The 27,546-nt window shown below is 40.7% G+C and overlaps 1 protein-coding gene across 1 annotated transcript; it reads left to right on the top strand.

The window, feature by feature from the left end:
* Positions 1-7,652: 7,652 nt before the first annotated feature.
* Positions 7,653-22,492, top strand: SLC25A31 (solute carrier family 25 member 31; the record flags this gene model as incomplete). The annotated part of the gene is made up of 6 exons (XM_084627495.1): positions 7,653-7,869; positions 11,496-11,623; positions 17,019-17,136; positions 19,645-19,799; positions 20,077-20,202; positions 22,253-22,492. 6 exons carry the CDS (start codon positions 7,653-7,655, stop codon positions 22,451-22,453), a joined length of 945 nt encoding a protein of 314 aa, XP_084483621.1. The 3' UTR covers positions 22,454-22,492.
* Positions 22,493-27,546: the final 5,054 nt, after the last annotated feature.

The raw sequence follows: 27,546 nt of genomic DNA on the forward strand, positions 1-27,546 counted from the left end.
CTTATCCTGAGTGTAGCTTTACTACATAAAATATTAGCATAACATGTACATTCCAGTAATGTCCAATGTTTAATATCAACTGCAAGATATTACACTTGATATACTGTCTAGATATTTGGCAGTCAGCAGTAGAAAAAACATAACTTTCCCTGGTAATTAAGCACATGAAGCTCTGATGGCATGAACAATTGCTGGATGGTTTTAGTACTCCTCTGTTAATCAAAATGAAGGGGAAACCAATAGCATCTGGATTAGGGGCTACAAAACACAAAATTAGCATGTTATCTTTTTTATCCATTGTGATCTTTCATACAGCCAAGGGCTATAATAATATTGATATTTTAATAGATTTCATGAATGGCATTGTAAATAACAAAGTGCTACATTTGTTATAGAGTAATTTTGATCCTTATGAAAGTATAATAGGTACGAAAGTATGTGAAAAAAGGCTTTAACTGGCAATTTTGTTTCTGAAAGCTAGGCACGAACATAGCTATTTTTATATGATGTTGATGCTTTTATAATAAAGAAATTTGTATATTTGTAGGGGGAAAACAGTGTGCCTTCTATATTTCTTGTACACACTCATCCATTTTCTGGTTTGTCACATTAGGCAATATTAATTTGGTTAGCCTTGTTATGGTTTACAGTAGGATATTTTTCTTCATATACCTATTGGCTAGCCTATAAAAAAGCTTCTATGAGGCAAATGGAAACAAAACTCTTGCAAAATCAAGATGTCTTCTACAAAGCCCATATTTCCTACAAACTGTTGGAAGTTTTGTAATCCACAGGCCTGCTATTTTCAACAGATTTCTTAAAAGCTGGTTTTATTTAGAATGTATATTTTTAGTCCCCTTTTCTCTTTTTTTTTTCCCCCCCAACCCTAACACTTGGTGCTGGCTTCTTGGGGAGCATCTCATCACATTCCATGTCAACAGTTGAACTGTTCTTTCTGGTTCTGTCATCGCTGGTTGCTTCTCATGGTTTGCCCAGCAAGCTATTAAAGTGTATGATTAAACTTAAAGTTGCATTTTAAGCAGTACAGTTGGATAACTCAAGCTGAAGAAAAATGTTGAAGAAATCAAAGGTAATTTCAGTTGGTTATCACTATCAAATATATTTCTTGGGTCTTGTCTGCGTGAGAAAATTGTACCAATTTAACTAAATGGATTCATATTAGGCAAGATAAGGCACTTGTATGCTGAAATAAAAGGAGGGATACAAACAGAAGCATGTCTTTGTTAGAGTCAGGTGATACTTATGAAAGTGGCCATCTTGAAAATGTTGGTCTTAATCTCTCTGCATTTGTGTTCCCCATTTGCAGAATGATGATAGCCACAGACGTGATCTGAGGTCTACTTTATTGTTTATAAAGTACATATAATCCTATTACTGATGTGTGTACAGCATTTTGGAAAGGCAAAATGCTTCAATACTACTTTAAAACTACTTAGTGTTAAACTGGAGGGATTGTTTTGCACATGGAAGAAGGAGCTTAGAAAAAAGGAAAACAATCTTTACTGCACTACTTCCAGCTGAAGAAGCCCAGTTGATGACCATCCATAAAATTTTTAAAGGTATTTAGGTGCCTAACTCCCAAACCAATGGGAGAAAGGCACCTAAATACATTTTAAAATCTGGCTGCATTTGTTGTACTGAATAAATTTAAACATACTCTCTACGGAAACAGAGGGAAAATTCAAGTATTAGCTCAGTAAGACAAATAGTTCCATAATTATTTGCTGGTATACAAGACTGTGCCTGAGCTAAATAAAAGTTAAAATATAATTCTTCATCTGGTATGATGATAATCCATACTCTTTCAAATGTGCTGATATTGTGGGTCCTGCTGGAAAACGGAACAGTGTTTTTCTATAAAACATTCTTCATAATACATATCTTAGCATTTTGTAGAGGTGCAGAAAATATTTATTAGTCTTCAGTATCTGGTTGATTATTGCAAACTGTAGCTGCATATAAAACTTATGTAAACAGAAAAGGTCTCCTTTTAACTATTAGCTCAGTTTCCATTTGCCTTATCCTTTTAGTTACTGTGTGGGATGTTCCCCCCATATACCCAGCCCCACCCATGTCATGGGGATCCCCCCCCATTCCAGCCATAGACTAGACATAAAGCTCTTTGGAATCCATTACTTGGATAATAGTTAGAGTTGTACAAATGAAGCAAGTCACTCCCGAAAAAACCCTCAGGCTAGCCATGCTGCTTTCTAATCCCTGCTAGCCCAGGCACAGAGAGCCAGGCTTACAGCACAATCTGATCTCCATTTAACAACACAATGAGCTACCTTTAGATGGCTGCCTGTGTAATAACTTTTTAAACTGCTGTTCACGTTTGTGGTGTGTTCCATGTCATATTACCAAACAAAAACTACATTTAAGGTTAAGACTTCAACAGGACACACCCCATCGACCCATACTTTAGAAGCATGGAAATAAGAAGTTAAGGGGAAAGACTACTGCATTCCTTTCCACCTTCATATTAGCTACAGCACTGTCAATACCGAACTCCAGTGTTCCATAAGGCTTTCACTTCCATCCCCAACAGATACTTCTAGGCAGTAGATACCCCAGCGTCAACAACCGAGCACTGTAATGCGAAACGTTAACTGTGACCTCATATGCTTTTCACATTCCATGCATTTTGGAAATTACTTTGCTTTAATACTTAATGCTTTACTTTAATGCTTTAATACTAAAATTTGCTTAAGTTGGGGTATGTATTGCCTTTTGGTATCTGTTGGAGATGGAAGTGAAAGCCATATGGAGCTCTGAACTGTGTTAATAATTGCATAATAATTAACTGCACTATGATACCCCTAAGCTGTTGGTGTAAACTGTTGATGTAAAATGTCTATCCTCTTGAAAATACCAGTTAGTTATAGGCATTTCCTACAACCTCATTTAGACAAATTCAAAAAGAAATAGTATGGCTAAATCCTAGCTACAACATTCCAGTTAAAGAATAGATGTGCTTCCTGTGTTGCAGTAGATAATACTCAGCTTTGTCTCTGCAGCAAAGAAGTAAGGGTGATAATAGTATAGTTTACCTAGGTAACATACCGGAACCAGATAGTAAATCTCTACCTATTCCAGGACCAGTGAAGAATCTGACAAATTAAAACCAGCATCCTGTGTACAATCACAAGTCAAAAGGCATTTTCAGTCATCCGCACACTCAGAAGAAGCTGAAAATGGCAGTTAAACAAGGGAATTGTAGCTGATATTTAATCATATCTCTCCCTTATGAAGGATGGCGTTTATAATTTCATAGTACCCAAGGCATGCTAGGTGTTCAACAAGACTCCGACAAAGTTTCTGCTCTAAAGACTGCACAATCTAAACAGACCTTGCGTAGACAAGGGGGGTGAGGAGCAACAGCAATTATGTGATTGAGTGCTGAAATTAGTATGGAACTTGTTAAATTCTCCATTTTTGTTAGAGGGTTTTTATTGCTTGTTTGATAATACTGCTCAGAGTACAGAACTAGGTTTTGTAGATTTTTTTAGAAGCATGTTTTAAGGAGGGCCCTAAAGGAGGGGAGGATATAATATAGAACACAGCAGGGAAGATCTTTATCAGATATGTTCAGTGCAGCTCTTGTCTTTTGTAACTTTGGGGAAATTTATAGATTTGAATCAGGGTACATGAAGTTGATGACAAAAGGAAAAGAAATGGAAAGTAGCTACTAAAGGAGTCAGAACTCAAGTTTCATGCCACAATAGAAATGTGATCCTCCCTCATTGCCTTTATACAATTTCTTATAGAAAACTTTACAGGGGAGCAGGTATGCAACATATTTGGTGAAGTGCCAGGGTCTAAATGATTAGATTTCAAGAAATTATAGGAAGTAGAAAAGAAATTGTCAGCATTTAGAAATAGTATTTAAATCCATAAACAAGCAAAATGTTTGACTGTAAAAAAAACATGGTGGTTCCTCTTTGGTTGATACCTTCATCAGCCAGAATAGTTTCAGGAACTTGGGGAAAAGGTAGTAAAAATCACTTTTAAAAATCTTGCTTTACTAGTAGTAAACCTAAGAGGAATAGATATGTCTGGCTTGTAAATGAAATAGACATAATTGAAGCAATGTTTACATGAGCAGCTTGTTGTGAAAGAACCTGAGAAACAGCTCAGACAGCAACATTCGTTTTTTGGGCTGTTACTCCCTGCTTTCTGGTAAGTCCACTTGCTGATTAAAATGATTATAGACTAGCCAAGAATAGGGGGAGAGATTTAACAGCCTTTCTTCCACGTTATTCAGCACAGCATTATTTGTTAGTGGATCAATACACATAGCATTGCATTGTTCCCTGTTCAATTATAACTTTAGGTTCCCAACTGCAGTCTCTCTTTCATGCTTCATAGGGCAGAGTTCTGCAGCAGAGATCAGTGGGCCACCAAGTACTGGTTTTCTAGTTCCCTTGACCCTGTTGCCAAGACTGCCTATCTACCTCTACTCTCATCACTGCCAACCCTTTTGTGCTACTACAAGGAAGGAGAGAGGAAATGCAGTAGTATGTCCCTGTCTTCTCTCTCTCCCACCAAGCAGAGGATTTGGCATCCTCTTTCTCTATATCAGGGTAGGCTACATTGAAGCTTGCTACTGTAATGGTAGTAGAGGGTACCACCTGCAACTGGCTGCGTGGTGTTCAAGTAACATAGCAAACCTCAGGAAGTGCCAATGGCTTTGGGCAGATGAGAAGGGTAGTGGAACTCTTGATGGAGGAAATGCTATCAAAAGGCAAAAGAATTAAATAATGGATCTAACGCATAGCAGCCACCAACCGGAGGAAGGCAATGGGAAACCACCCTCTGTACTTTTCTCCCATGAGAAATATGGCAGAACAGAGGCAAAGTGTTAAATTCTGTTATAATGTCACCAATGTTCAGACATGAATAAATGGATTTACTTACATCCCCACCCTCACTTCAAGCAGGTCAGAGGCATGATGGGAGAGAGAGCCCATTTTCTTTGTCTTCTGTCACATTATCAGCACATAGGAGCAGCAGGGAGAAGAGCAGAGATAGAGTATGTCTACACAGCAATCAAGGGGGGTGATTGCAGCCTGTATAGACATACCGGATCTATCTTTGATCTAGCTAGAGTGAGTAACAATAGCAATGAAGCCATGACAGCTGCTCATGTACATACCCAAGGTCCTAAGGTGCAGGACTAACCATATCCTCATCCTATGTATCGTATAACCTCACTCTCCACCATCCACAAGGCTCACTTTCCATTGCTGCCCTGTCTCCCATTCTCACCCTCTTGCTGGACTCTAATCCTTCTACAAACATATTAACATTTCAGACTACCACAGCTAAATATTCTTTAAACACACACAAGATATCAAGGTGTATGAGTAACAGGAGCATGACACATAAGAGTTTTTTACTGAGGTAGTCCTTGCTGTCTGATGCGATGCCTGCTTCTGCAAAGCTTCCACACAGGAACTCTCACTGACTACTGTGCAACTTCCACATTTCGATTCCTTGCAGGAGTTGCTTTTGGACTGCAAATTGCTTGGGGTACAGCTCTGCCTTCTTTGTCTGTAAAGCATGCCATGCTGTAGACATACTGCCCGTGAATGGAATGGCAGGTGCTTGTTACTTCTGAAAGAGAGACATTGTGTGGCTTTAGCAGTTGAAGCTCAATAATCAAAGGGTCAAGATTTACACATTCAAAATACCATTTGATTACGTTTTTTCCTCCCACAGATTATCATTTGGTGTCAGTGCTGCACTGAAATATTTCATAGAACTAATGAAGGATATGCTATTGAAAGGTATAAATATGAAGGCATCTAAGTATATGTTAATGCTATTTGAGACTGTTGTAAGCAAGAACATAAGGCTTAGTTAATTAAAGCTCATTGAATAATATAGTGGTATGCCAATGCTAAGCTATGGAAAGTGACAATTCATAACATGGGTGGATCCAGTTAATGCAAATTTTAATCAGTGAATTAGGATGTATGATGAATTAGAATTAGAATTTTTCTAATCCAGTCATACACTTCAAAGCTCTTATGGATACCTCCATGAAAAGCCTCAGAACATTAAGAATGTTGCTTAGTTACTTACACAAGCTGTGCAAATGATGATAGTACACATAAGCCTAAGAAGTTTCATAGTTATAACCAACTGATAGCAAAATAGAAATTGATCATACACGTCAGGAATTATATAAAGCGTCCCAAACTGCCCCTTATATTCAGAGACTTGCAATGAAAATGCAGCCAACCAATTATCATTTGAAACACAAGGAAAGTACCTTACAAATAGGTGCCCTTTCAGGAGCAAAATTATAACACTACAAAAGGACTATGGTTTCATGTGGGTATAGTGACAATATCACATCTGAAAAGCCTAAAACCTACGGATCATTAAGAAAGTGATCTTGAGTTTTCAGAATAGCATGTGATACAAACATTGTGGATTCTGGCCAGCTTGTCTAGTACCCTGGCTCCAACAGCAACCAATTATTATTATTATTATTATTATGCTTGATATTCACAGGGTGACTTTGCTCACCTCCCAATAGTGTCCGAAAATATCCTGCTTTTACACCTTTCACTACGGGGCACCTACATCTAATTAGCATATAAAAGTGCTATTTTACCTATGCTAAAATGCATTTAATTGGCATTGCTCCTCAGCTCAGAGCATCCAGGAAATTTGCATGGGTGCTTCTGAAACGCCCACTGAGCACAAGGGGCTAGATTTGTAAAAGGTATGTAGGTGCCTAAAAATGCACACAGGTGCCTAATGGGGTTTTCAAAAGCAGCGCCTTTAGGGACCTTTAAAAATCTGGCCCCTTCTTCTCAGGCAACATGGATGCAGACAAACACCAGCTTTGAAAATTCCTGTGTGTTCAACTTCCACTTGAGCGCCTAGATAGGCACCCAAATTGCCCTTTAATCTGCTTCACATTCCACTTCTGCTGCATTTAAGAACTTTTTAAAATGGTGACAAATTCCCTACACTCTATCTATTTCTGAGTTTTTCTATTAATCTAGGTACTGGTGAGGTCACTGTACTATCACAGCAGGCTCCAGAGTGCCCCACAAAAACACTGCTGCAGTGTAAAGTCAAAGTCATTGATTTTAATGGGAATTGGATCAGGCACTAAAACAGGAACACGAATTCAGGAGCAGAGTTAAGGTTCCTTGGGTGCTTGATCTTTGTAAATCTCCGAGTTAACATGATGCCTGGCTCCTGCAGCTTCACATGAGAAGCATTGTGCTGTCCAGGGAACCTTTGATCATTGGTTGAAGCTTTCTCTGCTGGGCAGGAAAAGGTTTTCCCGGCACGACTATGATGATTTCAGGAGCTCCCCAACCCTGGTTCCTTAGTCAGTCCTTGTTGCCTAGTCCAGCCTGCGGCCAACCCAGCTCCAATTCCTCACTTCCAGGCTCCAGGTCTCAGGCCCAGCCACCTAGCTCCAGTCCCTCTCCGTGGCTCCTCCCTTTGTGCCTCTAGCCCTTGGCTGCCGTGTGGTTAGCTCATGTGACCTGCAGGGGTGGGTTCTGAGCTGTGGCAGTTGGCCTTGGCCTGCTGGGAGGAGCCTGCTGTCTGGAGCTCCTGCCCCATCCCAGCCAGTGCTGCTGCCCCCTCCTCTCTGCACCATGCAGGCCTCGGAGAACCAGCAGCTCTTCGACCCCATCTCCTTCGTGGCCGACCTGATGGCTGGGGGCATCGCGGCCGCAGTCTCCAAGACCACGGTTGCGCCCATCGAGCGGGTGAAGCTGCTGCTGCAGGTGCAGGCCTCATCCAAGCAGATCCGCGCTGACCAGCAGTACAAGGGCATGATAGACTGTTTCGTGCGCATCCCCAAGGAGCAGGGTATGGACCCCCAGCAACCCCTGCCCCCTGCTTCGTGCGCATCCCCAAGGAGCGGGGTATGGACCCCCAGCAACCCCTGCCCCCTGCTTCGTGCGCATCCCCAAGGAGCGGGGTATGGACCCCCAGCAACCCCTGCCCCCTGCTTCGTGCGCATCCCCAAGGAGCGGGGTATGGACCCCCAGCAACCCCTGCCCCCTGCTTCGTGCGCATCCCCAAGGAGCAGGGTATGGACCCCCAGCAACCCCTGCCCCCTGCTTCGTGCGCATCCCCAAGGAGCGGGGTATGGACCCCCAGCAACCCCTGCCCCCTGCTTCGTGCGCATCCCCAAGGAGCGGGGTATGGACCCCCAGCAACCCCTGCCCCCTGCTTCGTGCGCATCCCCAAGGAGCGGGGTATGGACCCCCAGCAACCCCTGCCCCCTGCTTCGTGCGCATCCCCAAGGAGCAGGGTATGGACCCCCAGCATCCCCTGCCCCCTGCTTCGTGCGCATCCCCAAGGAGCTGGGTATGGACCCCCAGCAACCCTTCTCCCCCCACCCCATTTTGTGCACCTCCCCAATGAGCAGGGTATGTACACCCCTCTGCCCCCATAGTGCTCTACTTTGTGTGATTCTACATGGAGCACTGTCTAGATTCCTCACGCCCAATCTTGTTCGATCCACACCCTCCTCCAATTCTAGGGTTTGCAGGAGTCATGCATCTCGCATTACACTCCTGCTTTTATCACTCATATTATGCTATTATTTCTGCATTACACTCCTGCATTTATCACTCATATCATGCTATTACTGGCATTTCATGCATCCAGCATAGTTGAAGACATCTGGCAGGGTTTCCCTTGTAGCTCAGCCTCCTGTCACTAGATGATGATGTGACGCCTGGTGTGCAGGCTGCCTTCTCTCCCTCTGCTCCCCTGCTGGCTTGCAGCTAGCAGGAGCGGAGCAGGCAGCAGCCACAATACAAGGTAAGAAGAGAGCACTGACAGTCCTTCCCTGCTGCTCCAGGGTCCGCCTCACCCACTTCACCACCAATCCCCCCACTCCAAGCACTTCTTCACCAAACCCACCCCCATTTTGTTGCCGCCCCCTCCCACTTCCTTGTCCACCAGGCCTCAGTCCACCGTGTCCTACCCTAACTTTTGTTTTTCTTGCTGGAATGAAGTTGAGGATTCCCTAACTGACTCTTCTTTTTCAATTGATCACTGCTGTTGTATTTTTCTGAGGAAACGCTGTTATGTTTCAATAACATTAGGTACATACGCTCAGCAATTTTAATTGAGTGTATTTTATAAATCAAAAAAGTAATAAAAAAATCAGAAGTGACACTTCATTTAATCTACAGACACATCTTTACATGGTGTGATAGCAAAAGTGTGTGTTCGTAAATATGGGTTGCATAAGACATCTTAGGTTTGGGTGGTATTTTTAATATTCTTCCCTTATCAATAGTTGCAACTATTTGGCATGCTAATCTTAATACCCATAAAAACAACGTTTTAAAAAAGGGATTTGGGAAGCCTAAAGCTTTGAGGGTTCCCCTTTGTGAATGGACTTTCATACCCATCCCAAAGCAACCTAGATGAGTGAGGCAAGTCTGAATTGATGCATGTCAGACTTTGTCTACACTGCACTTTCGTCGTTAAAACTTTTGTCATTCAGGGGTGTGAAAAATACACACCCCTGAATGAGAACATTTTTAATGACAAAGAGCACCGGAGTGGACAGCGTTTTGGCTGTGGGAGCTGCTGTCCCATCGACGAACTACCACCCTTCATTGGGGGTAGGATTTTTTTGTTGCCAGGAGACCTGGAGGGGCACAACCATGCTGTTGTAAATTGCGCACTGTAAACGTAGCCTCAGTTTCACTGTTCAGCTGGTGATTAAGAAAGCCAGGAGCAACAGCTAAAGCACTGAAGGTTTTACCTGATTCTTGTTAGTGGCCTTCTCACAACCTCCTCATATTTCCGAGCAGATTCTAGCAGGCAGATCTCTGATAAATTTGTCAGTCCCTATATCCATATTGCTTTCAATTTTATGGCTCATTTCTGTGCTGAGCACTCTTGCTCCAGTCCAACAAAATACTTAAGAACACGATTAACTTTTAAATATGTATGTAGTCCCTTTGACTTCATATTGAGACCAACTGATCATCAACTCTCATGTTGTTGTTGTTTTTTTTCTTGAAACTGTGTCTCCTGGAGTCATGTAATTATGTGAGTCTCAACTTTCATTTGAAAAGGAAGTCCCTGACCCTGCTCTTTGGAGAGAGAAGCACAAAAGCATGAAATCTAAAGACTTGAAAAGGCTAATAAAAAGAATCCCAAACTTACTATTTTTTAAATTCTCATGATTTTTAAGCCAATCTCATGAAATTTTGGGTCTTGACTCATGATTTTTGAATGCTTGAAGCTGGCAATACTGTGATGGCTTGTCCCATTCCACCCTAAAGTTTTTTGTGGAACTGCAACAGTCAGGAGTAATCCAGATTGCCAGCAAGACAATAATGACATTTAGTTCACCGTTGGAAGGTTAGAAACTTAAAACAGGGATCTCAAACTCAAATCACCAGGAGGGCCACATGAGGACTAGTACGTTGGCCCAAGGGCTGCATCGCTGACACCACCTGCCCCTGCTGCCCCCGGCCCCGCCCCCACTCCACCCCTTCCATGAGGCCCCACCTCATCCAGCCTCTTTCCACCCCTTCCCCTGCCCCCATTCCAACCCCTTCCCCAAAGTCCCCACCCCAACTCCGTCCCCTAGCTGCCCCTATTTCAACCCCTTCCCCAAATCCCCACCCCTGCCCCGCCTCTTCTCCGCCTCCTCCCCTGAGCACGCAGCTCCCCGCTCCTCCCCCATCCCTCCTGGAAAGCGTTAAGCTTCATTCTGCTGGACACTATCTTGGTATTGTGGGGGTCATTTTGGCAGCATTGCCCTGAGAAAACTAACAGCATTGGTTAGAGGCACTCGTTGTGCAAATGGACTGCGTGCAAACTTCTCCACATGTCAAATAGAATTACACACATCCGGACAGGATTTGCACCTTGGTAGTGCTGTAAGTTGACACACTTGCCTGTCTCCTTAACAACTTAATTATATTGTCCAAAGGGATCATTTTTTTAATGTTTTCAGGAATCTAATGATAAAAGGTCATTGTACATGCTGAGTTCCCACTATGTTTCATAAACATTTCACCATTCCATGTACATGGAGCCTGAGCTCCTTCTGTGGTGATTAAAATACACATGCAGCCACACTTAAATGAGATAAAGAACATGATTGGTATGTATATCCCAGTAAAGAGTTATGAGATTTTTTTTAAATACATTAAAAATATGTATCCCAAATTTTATTTATGAGGTAAGGAAGTTAGGAACCTTCAGCATTTCTGAGCGTTACTGTCATTTCTCTTATGGTCTCAAGAGTTGAGATTTCTCATTGTTGCCTACTAAAACAGACATCTGTTGGTTAATGTTAGAAAAAAAATCAGATTTCCAGTGCCATCGGAATTTTTTTGGCCACTTTTACAACTCATCATAAACTAGAAACAACAGTAATGTAATATAATCTATTCAGGGTGATATAATACAAACTTTGTAAATGTAATTTAATAATCTGTTTTCTCCTACAGGATTTTTGAGCTTCTGGCGTGGCAATTTGGCAAATGTTATCCGATATTTTCCAACACAGGCTCTAAACTTTGCTTTTAAAGACAAATACAAACAGATTTTCCTATCTGGAGTGGATAAAGACAAACAGGTGAATGTGCTCTAGCAGATTTGATCACTTTAATAAGTAAACCTGTTTTGGTATGGCCTAGAGTGGATTGAAAATTTTCCAATGGAAAATGCTGATTTGATTAAATCTAAATGTTTGACAGGAAATTAGTTATCTAATTTGTTTCATGTGAAAAAAATAGCTCAAACATCCCTTTTATCTGTATCTGTCTTACATTATCTTTTTAGGATTTCTGTAGTGGGTTTCTGTAATTTCAAAAAAATATGGTGTTCTCTGCTTCTCTTCCTGGCAGCTTTTTCTTCAGTGCCAGCAACAATTCCAGCTTCAGGCTTTCCTGTTGGTACTGACCTGAAAGAACTCTGGACATGCACTATTCTCTGATTCGTCTCTTTGTATTGCATGGTAATTCTTAATCTGGTCCCTTTTGTTCAAAATGAATAAATATATAAGAAATTTCAGTTTGCAAGTTCACCTTTTTACAATGGAAAAAATCTGAGCTATGCTTGGTGTAAATTATATTGAATTCACAATTCTTTAAATCTCTTTTCCTTCTCATAAAAATGTACCCAGCTGGGATGCATTTTCATGTTTTTGGGACTCAAATTTTACAAACATTTCTATAAATGAAACAATGCTCAGGATTCAGTTCTCTAAAAATTAGCACATTTTTAAACAATCAGTGTGTTCTTTTTTTGAAGCTCAGTCCATTGGGATGCCCTTGTATATGTTTTGTGTTGTGGGAAAACCTAAAGAGGAACTACAAGCTATAGTTCCCTTGCGAGCTAAAACCTGTTAAAATATGTATATATATATTGAAAGCAATAAAAGAGGTTGTGGGAATTAAAGTGCTAGATCGTTAGCTGTAGCTCCATAGAAATCAATGGAATTAAGCCAGTTTTCACCAATCTGACGCAAAATGTTTTAATCTGTTCCCCGCCTGTTAGTTTTTTCCTTGCACCTCTTAAACTTTCTGAACCAAATTGATGTAAGTCCATTGACTTCAATTTGGCCCATGAGATATAGGGACTTTTTTCTGTTGTGGTACCAACTGAGCACCAGTGGAGTTGGTGCACAGTTGTACCGTCATCAGAAAGTCTCATCAAGCCAGCAGTAATGTGGGTTTGGAGAATCATTGACCAGAACCGTATTCTAATATATTATAAAGTGTTTTTTTGCTTGCTCTTGAGAATTAACAAAAGCTCTTCAAAATTTAAAAATAAATCATGGGAAGACCTGATAAATATTTTGTAGTGAATGGGAGGACAGAAATGGAATCTTGTCAAATTGATATGGATGAAATACTACTACACATACTCTCTGAGCCTTGCATGAACATTTATTATATGTTAATTTGTAACATTATCTGATTCTTTAGATAATTTTTAGGGCTTCCATGCTAATGATGGGTTCTATTTGATAATGATCCAAATCAGTGCGGACTGACGCATTTTCATTTTCATCATCTGAGTCAGATGCCACCAGCAGAAGGTTCATTTTCTTTTTTGGTGGTTTGGGTTCTGTAGTTTCCCATCAGAGCGTTGCTCTTTTAAAATTTCTAAAAGCATTCTCCACACCTCATCCCTCTCAGATTTTGGACGGGACTTCAGATTTTTAAACCTTGGGTCAGGTGCTGTAACTATTTTTAGAAACCTCACATCAGTACCTTCTTTGCGTTTTGTCAAATCTGCTGTGAAAGTGTTCTTAAATCAAACAACATGTGCTGGGTCATCATCCGAGACTGCTATAACATGAAATATATGCAGAATTCAGGTAAAACAGAGCAGGAGACATACAATTCTCCCCCCAAGAGGTAGTGTCACAAATTTAATTGATGCGTTATTTTTTAACGAGTATCATCAGCATGGAAGCATGTCCTCTGGAATGGTGGCCGAAGCATGGAAGGGATATACGAATGTTTGGCATATCTGGCATGTAAATACCTTGCAACGCCAGCTGCAAAAAAGTGCCATGTGAATGCCTGTTTTCACTTTCAGGTGACATGGTAAATAAGAAGCAGACAGCAGTATCTCTCGTCAGTGTAAACAAACTTGTTTGTCTTAGCGATTGGCAGAATAAGAAGTAGGACTGGGTGGACTTGTAGGCTCTAAAGTTTTACACCGTTTTGTTTTTGAGAACAGTTATGTAACCAAAAAAGATCTGCATTTGTAAGTTACACTTTCACGATAAAGAGATTGCACTTCAGTACTTATATGAGGTGAATTGAAAAAATACTATTTCTTTTGTTTATCATTTTTACAGTGCATATATTTGTAATCAAATATCATAATATAAAGTGAGCACTGTGCACTTTGTATTCTGTGTTGTAATTGAAATCAATATTGAAAATGTAGAAAAACATCCAAAAATATTTAATAAATTTCAATTGGTATTCTATTGTTATAAGTGTGGTTAATCATGGTTAATTTTTTTAATTGTGATTAATTTTTTTGAGTTAATCGCATGAGTTAACTGTGATTAATTGACAGCCCTAATAATTTTCATTAACTGGGTTTGGTCACAGAGATGCCCTTGGGACTGTCACCTGACGTTCTGGAATTGCCTCTGAGCCCGTTTTCCCTGCCAGCTTGGGACTCCAGAACCCTGCCTTGTTGAGCCAGGCATACTAGCCTGCTGCAACACAGACCCAGGTTTGGCCCACGCCCCCAAAGCTAAAGACTTTAACCAAAAACCACTCAGCGGGTTACCTATCTTCACCACCCAGACACCCAGTTCTCAATGGGATCCAAACCCCAAATAAATCTGTTTTATGCCATATAAAGCTTATACAGGGTAAACTCATGAGTTGTCTGCCCTCTACAACACTGATATAGAGATATGCACAGCTGTTTGCTCCCCCAGGTATTAATCACTTACTCTGGGTTAATTAATAAACAAAAGTGATTTTATTAAGTATAAAAAGTAAGATTTAAGTGGTTTCAAGTAATAACAGACAGAACATAAGAACATAAGAATGGCCATACTGGGTCAGACCAAAGGTCCATCCAGCCCAGTATCCTGTCTACCGACAGTGGCCAATGCCAGGTGCCTCAGAGGGAGTGAACCTAACAGGTAATGATCAAATGATCTTTCTCCTGTCATCCATGTCCACCCTCTGACAAACAGAGGCTAGGGATACCATTCCTTGCCCATCCTGGCTAATAGCCATTAATGGACTTAACCTCCATGAATTTATCCAGTTCTCTTTTAAACCCTGTTATAGTCCTAGCCTTCACAACCTCCTCAAGCAAGGAGTTCCACAGGTTGACTGTGCGCTGAGTGAAGAAGAACTTCTTTTTCGTTGTTTTAAACCTGCTTGCTACCCATTAATTTCATTTGGTGGCCCCCTAGTTCTTATATTATGGGAACAAATAAATAACTTTTCCTTATTCACTTTCTCCACACCATTCCTGATTTTATATACCTCTGTCATATCCCCCTTTAGTCTCCTCTTTTCCAAGCTGAAAAGACCTATCCTCTTTAATCTCTCCTCATATGGGACCCATTCCAAACCCCTAATCTTTTTAGTTGCCCTTCTCTAAACCTTTTCTAATGCCATTATATCTTTTTTGAGATGAGGGGACCACATCTGTACGCAGTATTCAAGATGTGGGCGTACCATGGATTTATATAAGGGCAATAAGATATTCCCCATCTTTTTCTCTATCCTTTTTTTAATGATTCCTAACATCCTGTTTGCTTTTTTGACTGCCGCTGCACATTGCATGGACATCTTCAGAGACCTATCCACAATGACTCCAACATTTTCTCCTGATTTGTTGTAGCTAAATTAGCCCCCATCATATTGTATGTATAGTTGGGGTTATTTTTTCCAGTGTGCATTACTTTACATTTATCCACATTAAATTTAATTTTCCATTTTGTTGCCCAATCAGTTAGTTTTGTGAGATCTTTTTGAAGTTCTTCACAATCTGCTTTGGTCTTGACTATCTTGAGCAGTTTACTATCATCTACAAACTTTGCCACCTCACTGTTTACCCCTTTCTCCAGATCATTTATGAATAAGTTGAATAGGACTGGTCCTAGGACTGACCCTTGGGGAACACCACTAGTTACCCCTCTCCATTCTGAAAATTTACCATTTATTCCTACCCTTTGTTCCCTGTCTTTTAGTTTGTGTGTGTGTGAGGGTGGGGGGGATGTGAGAAAACCTGGATTTGTGCAGGAAATAGCCCAACTTGATTGCCATGCACATTGTGTAAAGAGTTGTCACTTTGGATGGGCTGTCACCAGCAGGAGAGTGAATTTGTGTGGGGGGATGGAGGGTGAGAAAACCTGGATTTGTGCTGGAAATGGCCCACCTGATGATCACTTTAGATAAGCTATTACCAGCAGGACAGTGGGGTGGGAGGAGGTATTGTTTCATATTCTCTGTGTATATATAAAGCCTGCTGCAGTTTCCACGATATGCATCTGAGGAAGTGAGCTGTAGCTCACGAAAGCTTATGCTCTAATAAATTGGTTAGTCTCTAAGGTGCCACAAGTACTCCTTTTCTTTTTGCGAATACAGACTAACACGGCTGTTACTCTGAAACCTGTCTTTTAACCAGTTCTCAATCCATGACAAAGTAAGTTACCAAGCAAAATAAAACAAAGCACGTAAGTCTAAGCCTAATAGATTTAAGAAACTGAATACAGGTAAATCTCACCCTCAGAGATGTTCCAGTAAGCTTCTTTCACAGACTAGACTCCTTCTTAGTCTGGGCCCAATCCTTTCCCCTGGTACAGTCCTTGTATCAGCTCAGGTGGTAACTAGGGGATTTCTCATGACAGGCAGCCCCCTTTGTTCTGTTCCAACCCCTTTTATAGCTTTGACACAAGGCGGGAATCTTTTGTCTCTGGGTCCCCACCCCTCCTTCTAAATGGAAAAGCACCAGGTTTGAGATGGATTCCAGTACCCGGTGACACAGTCACATGTCCTGTGAGATCCTAAGCCTCCATTCTTTCTGGCCTGACTCACATGAACACAGGAATGCTTACAAGTAAACAGAGCCATTTACAACCAATTGTCCTGGTTAATGGGAGCCATCAAGATTCTAAACCACTATTAATGGCCCACACTTTGCATAATTACAATAGGACTTCAGAGTAACACTTCTTATTTCTAGTTTTAGATACAAGAATGATACATTCATACAAACAGGATGAACACACTCAGTAGATTATAAGCTTTGGAATGATACCTTACAAGAGACCTTTTGCATAAAGTATATTCCAGTTACATTATATTCACATTACAAGTATATTTTCATAAAGCTTCCATTTTCATATGGAGTGTAACATCACAGACAGCCCTAATCATTTTCATTAATTCTTTAAATAGCCATAGGAGAGATCACTATGCTGGGGTTCTAATTCTATAGTTTCATAACTGTATGCAGTAATTTTTGTATTTCAGTTCTGGAAATGGTTTTTTGCAAACCTAGCTTCTGGTGGAGCGGCTGGAGCAACATCTTTGTGTGTAGTATATCCACTAGACTTTGCACGAACTCGATTAGCTGCTGACATTGGGAAAGGTAGTGAATTCTCTTAAATTACCCTTCTAATTCTTCCCTAGATGCGTTTCAGATTATTTATATATATCTGTATATTACAACCAAATCATTATTCAGCTGTGTGCATTACAGTTTTTTGCATTACTTAGAAAAATGCCCCAAACAGTTAAAAAGTCATAAAAATATATTTCAGGGTAGTATGGTCTTTATTGAAAATGAGGGAGAGAAAGTGTGTGGAGAGGGAAATCTTTGGAGACAACTACAGAGCATAATTCTTAAATTTCAACAGTTTTGCCTTTATATATTGCTTAATTTTTCACATTCACATTAAGCTACTCCACTGGATTTTGCCAGATATAAATGTCAACAATTGTAGGATCTTATTTTTGTAATCCTATAACTCTAATGGCATAGACTTCACAGGGCACCTCTGGTCCACACAAAGAATATCAATGGGAATTTTGTACATATATTAAGGGTAGCATGTGTCCCTAGATATGTGTCTTAGAAGTCTCTCAAAAGACTAAATTAAAGATGTTTAAGTTCTGCTCTGATGTATACTCACATACCCCTTTAGATTTTATTCTCCAGAAGAAAAGTGGACAACTGACACTGGGGTGCCATATCACTATGTCCCAAATTGCTACTTTTCTTCAGTAATGTGGCTACGGTCAACAGAATGCCAAGAATGTTCCCTTAGAATCAGAGGGTCAGATTCACAATTTATGTAAATCAGCATCACTCCATTGACTGCAGTGGTGTTCTGACCATGTGCTTGTCTACCAAGCTCCACAGTTATGGCTACAGGAGTGTGAGTAGCAGTGCGCACCAAAAGTGCTGCACAGTTGTAACTCCTCCGTGTGGACTCTGTGGACGAGAACTAAAAGGTTCCTCATTCTCATTAAAGAGTATTACCTTAATGTGATTAAAGAGTATTACCTTAATGTGAACAAGGAATCTTTTAATTCACACCTGCCGCATCCACAGGGGGGAGTTCACTGCTATTCACACCCCCATAGAGTCCAAACTGCAAGGCAGCGTAGACAGCGTGTGTGAAATGTTACAGTTTAGTGGAGAGCTAAATGGTTGCTGCTCCCATTTAAGCTGGAAAAAGAACAAGATTTCTAAGAATAAACATCAGTAATGTCCAAACTGCTATTTTTAATTGTCTGAGGATTCAGTATCCTGAAGGCTGGAAAATGATTGACAAACACAATAGAGTTATGTTAAAGAAGGGCCTAGGCATATTATATCGTAAAATAGCTTCATGTTTCTATACTTGCTGAAAATGCCTCTCCATGTCTCAGTGGGGTGAATGGGAGGAATGTTTGATTGTATCATCATGGAATAGGCAAGTACTGGCGTCCAGAAAAAGAGAGAGCAGGCTCAGCCACTCTAGGGGGCCCTCCCTGCTCATAACATATATGGAAATTGTGTCTGGCCTGGGGGACATAAGAGGAAAAGACGTTTCTCTGTTGTCCATTGACCAAGCTGTGGAGGAACCTGGGTTTTTGTGCCCCCCGCCCCTCCCCCCCATCCCCATGCTGTGTTCTGGGTTCTTGGGCATGCAGCAGCCATCTTGCCCCGATTGCTGCTGTGCCCTCCCTGCCCATAGTTGAGGTATGTTATCAGGAAGCTGTTGGTCTGTCCAGATTGAGAGTTTTTGGGGATCAGGAAGGAATTTCCTCCTTAAGGAGAGAATGATGGGCCTGTCTGGTGGGTTTTTCACCTTCCCTACAGAATTCTGGGAGCCTGGTTTTAGGAGGAAGGAAGGAATTAAAAAGCGGAGTTTGTCATTTTGTCACCACCTACATCCAATAACCCAGTGCAGGCTAAAGGCTGAAAGGGATAAGCTCTGAGGATAAATATGACTATCAGGAGATAACTGTTGGGCCCTTTTAGCCTGGAGGGAGAATAGGAAGCCTTAAGTTTTTGCAAAGAGAGGTACCCTGCAGGTACACCCTCATTCCCCTTTGCAGGGAAAGGGCAAGAGGATTCAGAGTGGGCTGAATCCAAGGGTTAGCTTGAAAGGGGCCAACCTTGAATACTGGATATTTGGCATGAAGACCATTTAACACTGCACAGTACACTAGTCAATGTCTGATTTTTTTGGAGAGGATGGATAGCCCTCTTCCCATTAAATTTAAAAGTTAATAAAGTTGTTGCTTGCTGCTTTAAATCCATCCCTGGGTCTGTGTTTCATTCTCCTGTGTGCCCTGATCAAATGTTGAATTTGTGGAAGAAACAGTTAGAATCAGCTAACTTTAATTAATGTTTGGGAAGTTTGGATAATTTGAAGATATTATTGTACCATTTTCTGGACAGTGATGCATATTGGCAGAGGAGGAGTACTTTTTCCTTCCCCTGTCAGCACTCTGTTTTTCTACTGTGTGAAAGAGAAATTTAATGGATTCTCCTGTCTAGCAATGTCTTTTGGCCCAAAATGATGCAAAATTTTATTCTTTTAAAGCAGTTCTGACAAAGACACAAATATGCATGTTGTTTAATAGAAAACTTATTTTATATTAGGTCTTGCTGAGCGACAGTTCAAGGGCCTTGGTGACTGTATTGTTAAAATTGCAAAGTCAGACGGACTTGTCGGCCTGTACCAGGGGTTTGGTGTTTCAGTACAGGGAATCATTGTGTACCGAGCTTCCTATTTTGGATGTTATGACACCATTAAGGTAACTCTTGTGGATAAAAGCACATGCTTATAAGATATTTTAAGTATTCATCAGGAATTAATAAAAATGTTAATTTTTTTCTTTGTCTTTAATTTTAAATACTCAAAACTATATTTAATTTTTTATTTACAAAGGATGTATAAAATTTCAAATAATCTTTCTCCAGTAATTACAAAAGAAATCTAGGAAAATGACACTTTACACCTACTGATTTTGACATTAACTTTAGATGATCAGAAATTACATGGTCATCTGTTGGTTTTCTCTTTCTTTATAGGGGCTATTGCCAAATCCAAAACAAACACCATTCATATTGTCCTTTCTCATTGCCCAAGCGGTGACTACATTCTCTGGGATACTGTCTTATCCCTTTGACACTGTCAGAAGGCGTATGATGATGCAAGTAAGCAATATATTTTGCTATTCTTTTTTGAAAATCATGTTGGATTAAAAGAATCTGGTATGTCACTATTACATGACTTTATTGCACTCTTCATCTGAGGTAAAAAAATCTCTCATCAGCTGCAGTCAATGAGACAGCTCCCAAAGAACTGAAGAAAAAGTCTGACTACTCCCTCTTACTGACAGCTTACCTGATACGTAGTGATTGATTCCTTCAAAGTACTTGTGATTATCCAGGCAAATATATATTATCATTCGAGATAGTTTTAAATTTTTTCTAGTAAACTTCGTTCTCTTTCCTCCTTGGAGCCCAGGTATTTTAAGATATTGAAGTAACTTCTTAAGAATGCTTCAGAGAACAAATCCTCACTATCAGGAATTATCCTCAACCAAAAAGTAAAAATGTTAAATATGCTCCTGACAAAACAGGAACTCCTTCCCTAGATCTTTGGGGAGGCTTTGACCATCTGGTATTAGAACAGAGGATGGCAGTTCCAAAAAGTTTAAAAAGTACTTGCTCTTCTCATAGCATCAAAGAAAATTTTGATGCATCAAAAGTCAATGGGAGTTAGGCACCTAACCTGCTCGGGCACTTCAGAATACCCCACTAATGCCAAGCATTTGATACAATACTTTCTGTTTCTCCAGCCAGTAATAAATTTGGCTCTGAAGGCAACTTCCTGGAGTAACTAGGGGACGGTACTGTTACTGCTTCCAATGCAAGTTAGTTGTTTTATTAAAAATGAGAAGAATTCTTACCTCAACATCAATATCCTCCACCAGTATCCTTTGAATATATTGAAGTAGATTCAGATCCTGTACAGATAGGGTAACAGTGTTTGCAACTCTATTATGCCTCCTGCTACACCTATTATATTGCATATTGCAATATACAAGTCTACAATAGCAGCCAGTCCACAACTTATATTAACATTTCAATCAGATGGAGAAGCACAACATCTGCATGGTATGCTTTCTTGATCAGTAAACTTCTATGATTTTCCATTATGACGACACTTAGAGAAGATACAGAGAGAGTTATGCTTGTCACTACTGACAGGTGGACAAGCAGTCGGACAAATTTATGTAATCTTTCACTGCTCAGAGGCTTTCTCCTTCAGCTGTAATCACTTATAACTATCCCCAATGAATGTGGCACTGAGGCCTCTGCAAACCTTTAACAAGTCTTCCTTTTTGCTTCACTTTCATATGTTACAGCACCTTTATGAAGAGAAGAAGCTGTACTGCATGACTCATGTTTAGATTACACTTTTCCAATACTGTCCCTCTATAGGGTCTATCCCTTAGGCCAGTAAATCCCTGTGGCTTTTCAGGGGATACTGAATCAGCTGTTTTCTGGCTCCACCACCCATGCCCTCACCCGTTGAAACTCATGGGAGCCTGCTCATACTGAGTTTGTGCAGAGGGATTTTTGTAGGGTTGGAGGATGAACATATATTGACTCAATCCTCCACCTTTTGACAGACTGAGCCACAGGAGCAGAGATTCCACTCCTCGTCATCCACCCTGTGGTTCTGGGTTTTTATGTGAGTCAGAACCTTACCACTCTTTTAAAGGAATTTTGTGTAAATGTATATACACCGGATGACCTCTGTTAATTAATAGAGAATTGAGGTCTTCTTGCTATACAAGAATTCAGTGGCACTAAAGGAGGAAAAAAAGATGTGATACAGAAGTTTTGATAGTGTCAGAGTGGTTCAAGGCACCCTTAGGGTAGGAGAGAGCTCATTTAACTCCTAAGCTATCCACTTGCCAACTAAACCTGAAATGAAGCATCACAAGAAGGATTGCAGCCTTTCTAAATGTAGCTTTGGAGAACTAGCTAAATGAGCATTACATCAAAGAAGTATTTAGTAATTCAAGTTCTCGCATTTGACAGGAAGCAAACTGAGGAAAAGGTGTTCCCAAACTATCATACCTAAACGTTCATTACTATTGAGGGAAGAAAAAAACACATTTGCAGTGTGCTAAGCATAAACATTTTCCTCACTGTATTGCATGAATGTTTTGTTTTTATTATTTGAATGCAGAGTGGAGAGGCTGAACGTCAATATAAAGGAACCATTGACTGCTTTTTCAAGATATACAAACAGGAGGGACTTAAGGCTTTCTTTCGGGGTGCCTTTTCCAATGTCCTTCGTGGAACCGGAGGTGCGTTAGTGTTGGTACTTTATGACAAAATTAAGGAACTTTTCAATTTGGATGTTTCGAAGAGTTCATCATCTGACTAAATTAATGGATAAGAATCTATTTTGCTTGTATAACATATAATGATTCAAGTCTCATCATTTGGATTACATGTTAGTAGTTCACTATTGTCCCGTTAATGCTGTAATAAAAACTGAAGAGTTATTTGTTTTCCCCCAAATCATTGTGCATATTGTGCTCTTTTATTTAAAATACTGAACTTTCAATTTTTATAATGAGAAATAAAACATGCATGATACACAAAAAAGATAATCACCTATGAAATATAGATATTTCAGGATGCCCCTTTGTCATCAAAGAATAATTATTGAGATTAAATGCTACATTTAATGAGCTTAGTTGCCTCCCTGGTTCAGCTTGTAGGCCTCCAATAAAGGAAAGATTGCCAAGGGAGGAGTGGGTTTGCATCAGTGCAAATAGCCCTAGATCTGATACTCTCCCGTGTGTCAGAGCTGGCTGGCACAGCTAACAAAGTGGGCAGGGCTGTCTGGAATGGATTGTGGAGAGACATACAGGAGATACAGCTCTCGTCCCCTAAAGCCCCTACTCTACTTGCGCTATATTGATGACATCTTCATCATCTGGACCCATGGAAAAGAAGCCCTTGAGGAATTCCACCATGATTTCAACAATTTCCATCCCACCACCAACCTCAGCCTGGTCCAGTCCACACAAGAGATCCACTTCCTGGACACTACAGTGCTAATAAACAATGGTCACATAAACACCACCCTATACCGGAAACCTACTGACCGCTATTCCTACCTGCATGCCTCCAGCTTTCACCCTGACCACACCACACGATCCATCGTCTACAGCCAAGCTCTGCGATACAACCGCATTTGCTCCAACCCCTCAGACAGAGACAAACACCTACAAGATCTCTGTCAAACTTTCTTACAACTACAATACCCACCTGCAGAAGTAAAGAAACAGATTGATAGAGCCAGAAGAGTTCCCAGAAGTTACCTACTACAGGACAGGCCTAACAAAGAAAATAACAGAACGCCACTAGCCGTCACCTTCAGCCCCCAACTAAAACCCCTCCAACGCATTATTAAGGATCTACAACCTATCCTAAAGGATGACCCAACACTCTCACAAATCTTGGGAGACAGGCCAGTCCTTGCCTACAGACAGCCCCGCAACCTGAAGCAAATACTCACCAACAACCACATACCACACAACAGAACCACTAACCCAGGAACTTATCCTTGCAACAAAGCCCGTTGCCAACTGTGCCCACATATCTATTCAGGGGACACCATCACAGGGCCTAATAACATCAGCCACACTATCAGAGGCTCGTTCACCTGCACATCCACCAATGTGATATATGCCATCATGTGCCAGCAATGCCCCTCTGCCATGTACATTGGTCAAACTGGACAGTCTCTACGTAAAAGAATAAATGGACACAAATCAGATGTCAAGAATTGTAACATTCATAAACCAGTCGGAGAACACTTCAATCTCTCTGGTCACGCGATCACAGACATGAAGGTCGCTATCTTAAAACAAAAAAACTTCAAATCCAGACTCCAGCGAGAAACTGCTGAATTGGAATTCATTTGCAAATTGGATACTATTAATTTAGGCTTAAATAGAGACTTGGAGTGGCTAAGTCATTATGCAAGGTAGCCTGTTTCCTCTTGTTTTTTCCTACCCCCCCCCCCCAGATGTTCTGGTTTAACTTGGATTTTAACTTGAAGAGTGGTCAGTTTGGATGAGCTATTACCAGCAGGAGAGTGAGTTTCTGTGTGTATGGGGGTGGGGGGATGTGAGAACCTGGATTTATGCAGGAAATAGCCCAGCTTGATTGTCATGCACATTGTGTAAAGAGTTGTCACTTTGGATGGGCTATCACCAGCAGGAGAGTGAATTTGTGTGGGGGGGTGGAGGGTGAGAAAACCTGGATTTGTGCTGGAAATCACTTTAGATAAGCTATTACCAGCAGGACAGTGGGGTGGGAATAGGTATTGTTTCATATTCTCTGTGTATATATAAAGCCTGCTGCAGTTTCCACGATATGCATCTGAGGAAGTGAGCTGTAGCTCACGAAAGCTTATGCTCTAATAAATTGGTTAGTCTCTAAGGTGCCACAAGTCCTCCTTTTCTTTTTGCGAATACAGACTAACACGGCTGCTACTCTGAAACAGGAGATGTGTCTGTTCATTCTCCTAGGCAGTTTACAGCACCTTTCTGTACAGCTTCTGAAAGAACTGAAATCTGCTCTCCCTTGGTGAAGGGCAGTGTTGCTCTTAAATCTGCCCTTCTCTTCTGGGTGTGTTTCTCCAGTGGTGCAGGGGAATGCAAATGATATCTGTGAGATGATGAGGACAAATTGAGCCCATTAACTTTTTTAAAAAGTTGGATTTCTTTTACTGTTCAATTTTTTTAAAATAATCTCTTTTTATGCATAATCACATCAGAAAAATTAGGAAAAAATAAATGAGTACATTATTTGAGCAAAAACGCTCTAACCATACTTGTCAGAAAACCTGGCAGGGAGGGCAAACTTTCCTTTTCCTCATCCCCATGTTTCCATTAGAAATCCTTCTTTCTCCTCTGAACCAGGAAAAGTCCTGCAGAAATGGCAACTGCTCTGTTGGCTCCCTCCTCCAACAGGAGCCACTCTGCCATTGCCTAGATCTCCAATTGATCTAGGTCCAATTGCTGCTCAATAGAAACTTCATGTAGGACTAATGAGAAGGGGGTTCATCTCATAGGTAATCTGACTGTGACTTCCACATGGAAATCTGAGCATAGAGCTTGCTGTGGAGACCACCTCCTCCCTTGCTCCAGTCCCTCAGACCCCAGAAATCCCTTGAGCTCCTGAGTAGGAGTGTCTGTGAAGGGCCAGGGAGGGAATGGGAAGTCTCCTCTTCCATGTGAAAAGGAGGAAGTTTCACCCAGATGACCTCTCTGCGTGTGAATCTTCAGAAGGTGATCTGGGCCAAAGTGTTTATTTTGCAGCTCATGAAAAGAATTATGTCCATGTAGTTGTTAGGCTTTCTTTAGCAGCAAGAAACAGCAGGATCACACTACAACTGAGTCAATGCAAAATATGTGAATGCAATATTATGATTTACAATTTGAAGGCAAAGAAATCTAGAAATTGAAGGTTATAATTATTTCTGCAAGTAAAACTCTCTCTTGCACATGGTTTTATTGTGTACGACTGTGCATGGCATTATAATTAATGTCTGACTGTATGGCCTGGTGCCACACAGCACTTCTGTGCATGCCTAACTTTAAGTTGATGGATAATCCCATTGACTTCAGTTTGTCGATTGGAAATACTATAGGTCCTCTTATATTGCACCTTTCCGCCTCAGTAGGGATGAATCTCACTCATCTATAACACTGCATTAACAAGATGGCTTTTTACACTGAATTCCACTTTTTCTTTAAAAGGAAAGGAAACATATGTAGAACTGTATCTGCTCCATTAATAAGTTTTATGAATTTTTGTGGTTTTGAATATACATGATACAGCATGTGACCGAAAGCGGGGATTTGTGGAGATAATATATTCAGAAAACTCCAGTTGCTTGTAAGTAAACCAGCACTATTCTACTTTCTGTGATCACTGCAGCAATGTCTTTGGAAAAACATGGTTGCCTCCCAGACAAATGTTGCCACAAGCACATCACTTTTCTACTGAGCTTTGCCTCTATCTTTTCCTTTCAGAACCCTATGCACAGGTGAATCAGACAACGTTGATTTGCTTTTGATGCAATATAGTTACAAAAGGCGTGTTCCAAATACCACTGGAATTTTAAACAATAGAATATATGTAAAATGATGCCATAGCTGTGAATTACAAGGTACAACCAGTTCTTACTAGTGGAGCTGCTGGCAAAGAAAACTGATCCAGGGATGATGAAATAAGAACTGTCATAATAGTAAGACGAGAAACTGCTCATGTGAATTATTGGAAATGGCAAAATCAAATAAACCAGACTGACATAATGATAATCTCACACAAAGCTGAGTGTCTGCTGAAATCCTGCTGTTGTAAAATATACATTTAAAAGGTTCATAGGTCATACACAGACTCAGATCTCAGACTTCAAGAGTCAAATCTTACAATCTGCTAAGATTTTGTATGGCTTTTCTTATTTCTAAAAGAGAAAAGCAACAGTTTTAAGAAGTACTCTTTTTTTATGCTGAAACTTGAAAATTTGTGGCATAGTCATCTATTTTATTTACTTATTTAGATGTACAAAAAAAGTAAAAAGTCATTTATCCTAGGCGCTTCGTGCTTTCAACACTAATTTAAAACACAAGTCAAGCAACAAAGATAAATTTAGTGTCAGTCCTCAATACATGACAAGGATAACCCAATCAAACATATACTGTTGGGAAAGGGTCAAGATGGATTTTGTAAAGGGAAATCATGCCTCACCAATCTATTAGAATTCTCTGAGAGTGTCAACAAGCATGTGGACAAGAGTGATCCAGTGGCTATAGTGTGTGTGCATTTTCAGAAAGCCTTGGACAAGGTCCCTCACCAAAGCCTTTAAAGCAAAGTAAGCAGTCATGAAATAAGAAGGAAGGTGATCTCATGGATCAGTTACTGGTTAAAAAATACGAAACAAAGGGTAGGAATAAATGGTCATTTTTCACAGTGGACGGAAGTAAATGGTGGGGTCCGCTCATGGATCTGTACTGGGACTTGTGCTATTCAATATATTCATCTGAACTTCTGACAACATGGCAATCCTTCAGCACAACTCCTTTCACAAAAGAACAATTTTATATCTAGTGGGGTGATTGACTGTCTAAGCCAACCCTGATTACAGAATGGGCCCCACCTGAGAGAAATTAGGTGATTCCAGGTTTAACTACTGAGTGGGCCCAGCTGAGGAAGGGTGGGATGAAAGAAAACTGCACTATGGGTAGAGGATTTGATTTAGCTGTGCGTACAGGGCCCTGGATTGTAACCCAGAATTGAGGTTGGGACTGGATTCCCCTACCAGCCCCAAGGAAGTGGTGTAAAAAAATAGCTGACCTCAGCGAGGGGGCTGCAGGCTGAATGTGACCTCGCTGAAGAAGATTTGTGGAGTGGATGGAAGCTTTTTATTTCTGTTAAGATAGTTTTGAACTTTAG

Source organism: Lepidochelys olivacea (assembly GCF_965140295.1).
Source record: "Lepidochelys olivacea isolate rLepOli2 genome assembly, chromosome: 4".
NCBI classification, from domain to species: domain Eukaryota; kingdom Metazoa; phylum Chordata; order Testudines; family Cheloniidae; genus Lepidochelys; species Lepidochelys olivacea.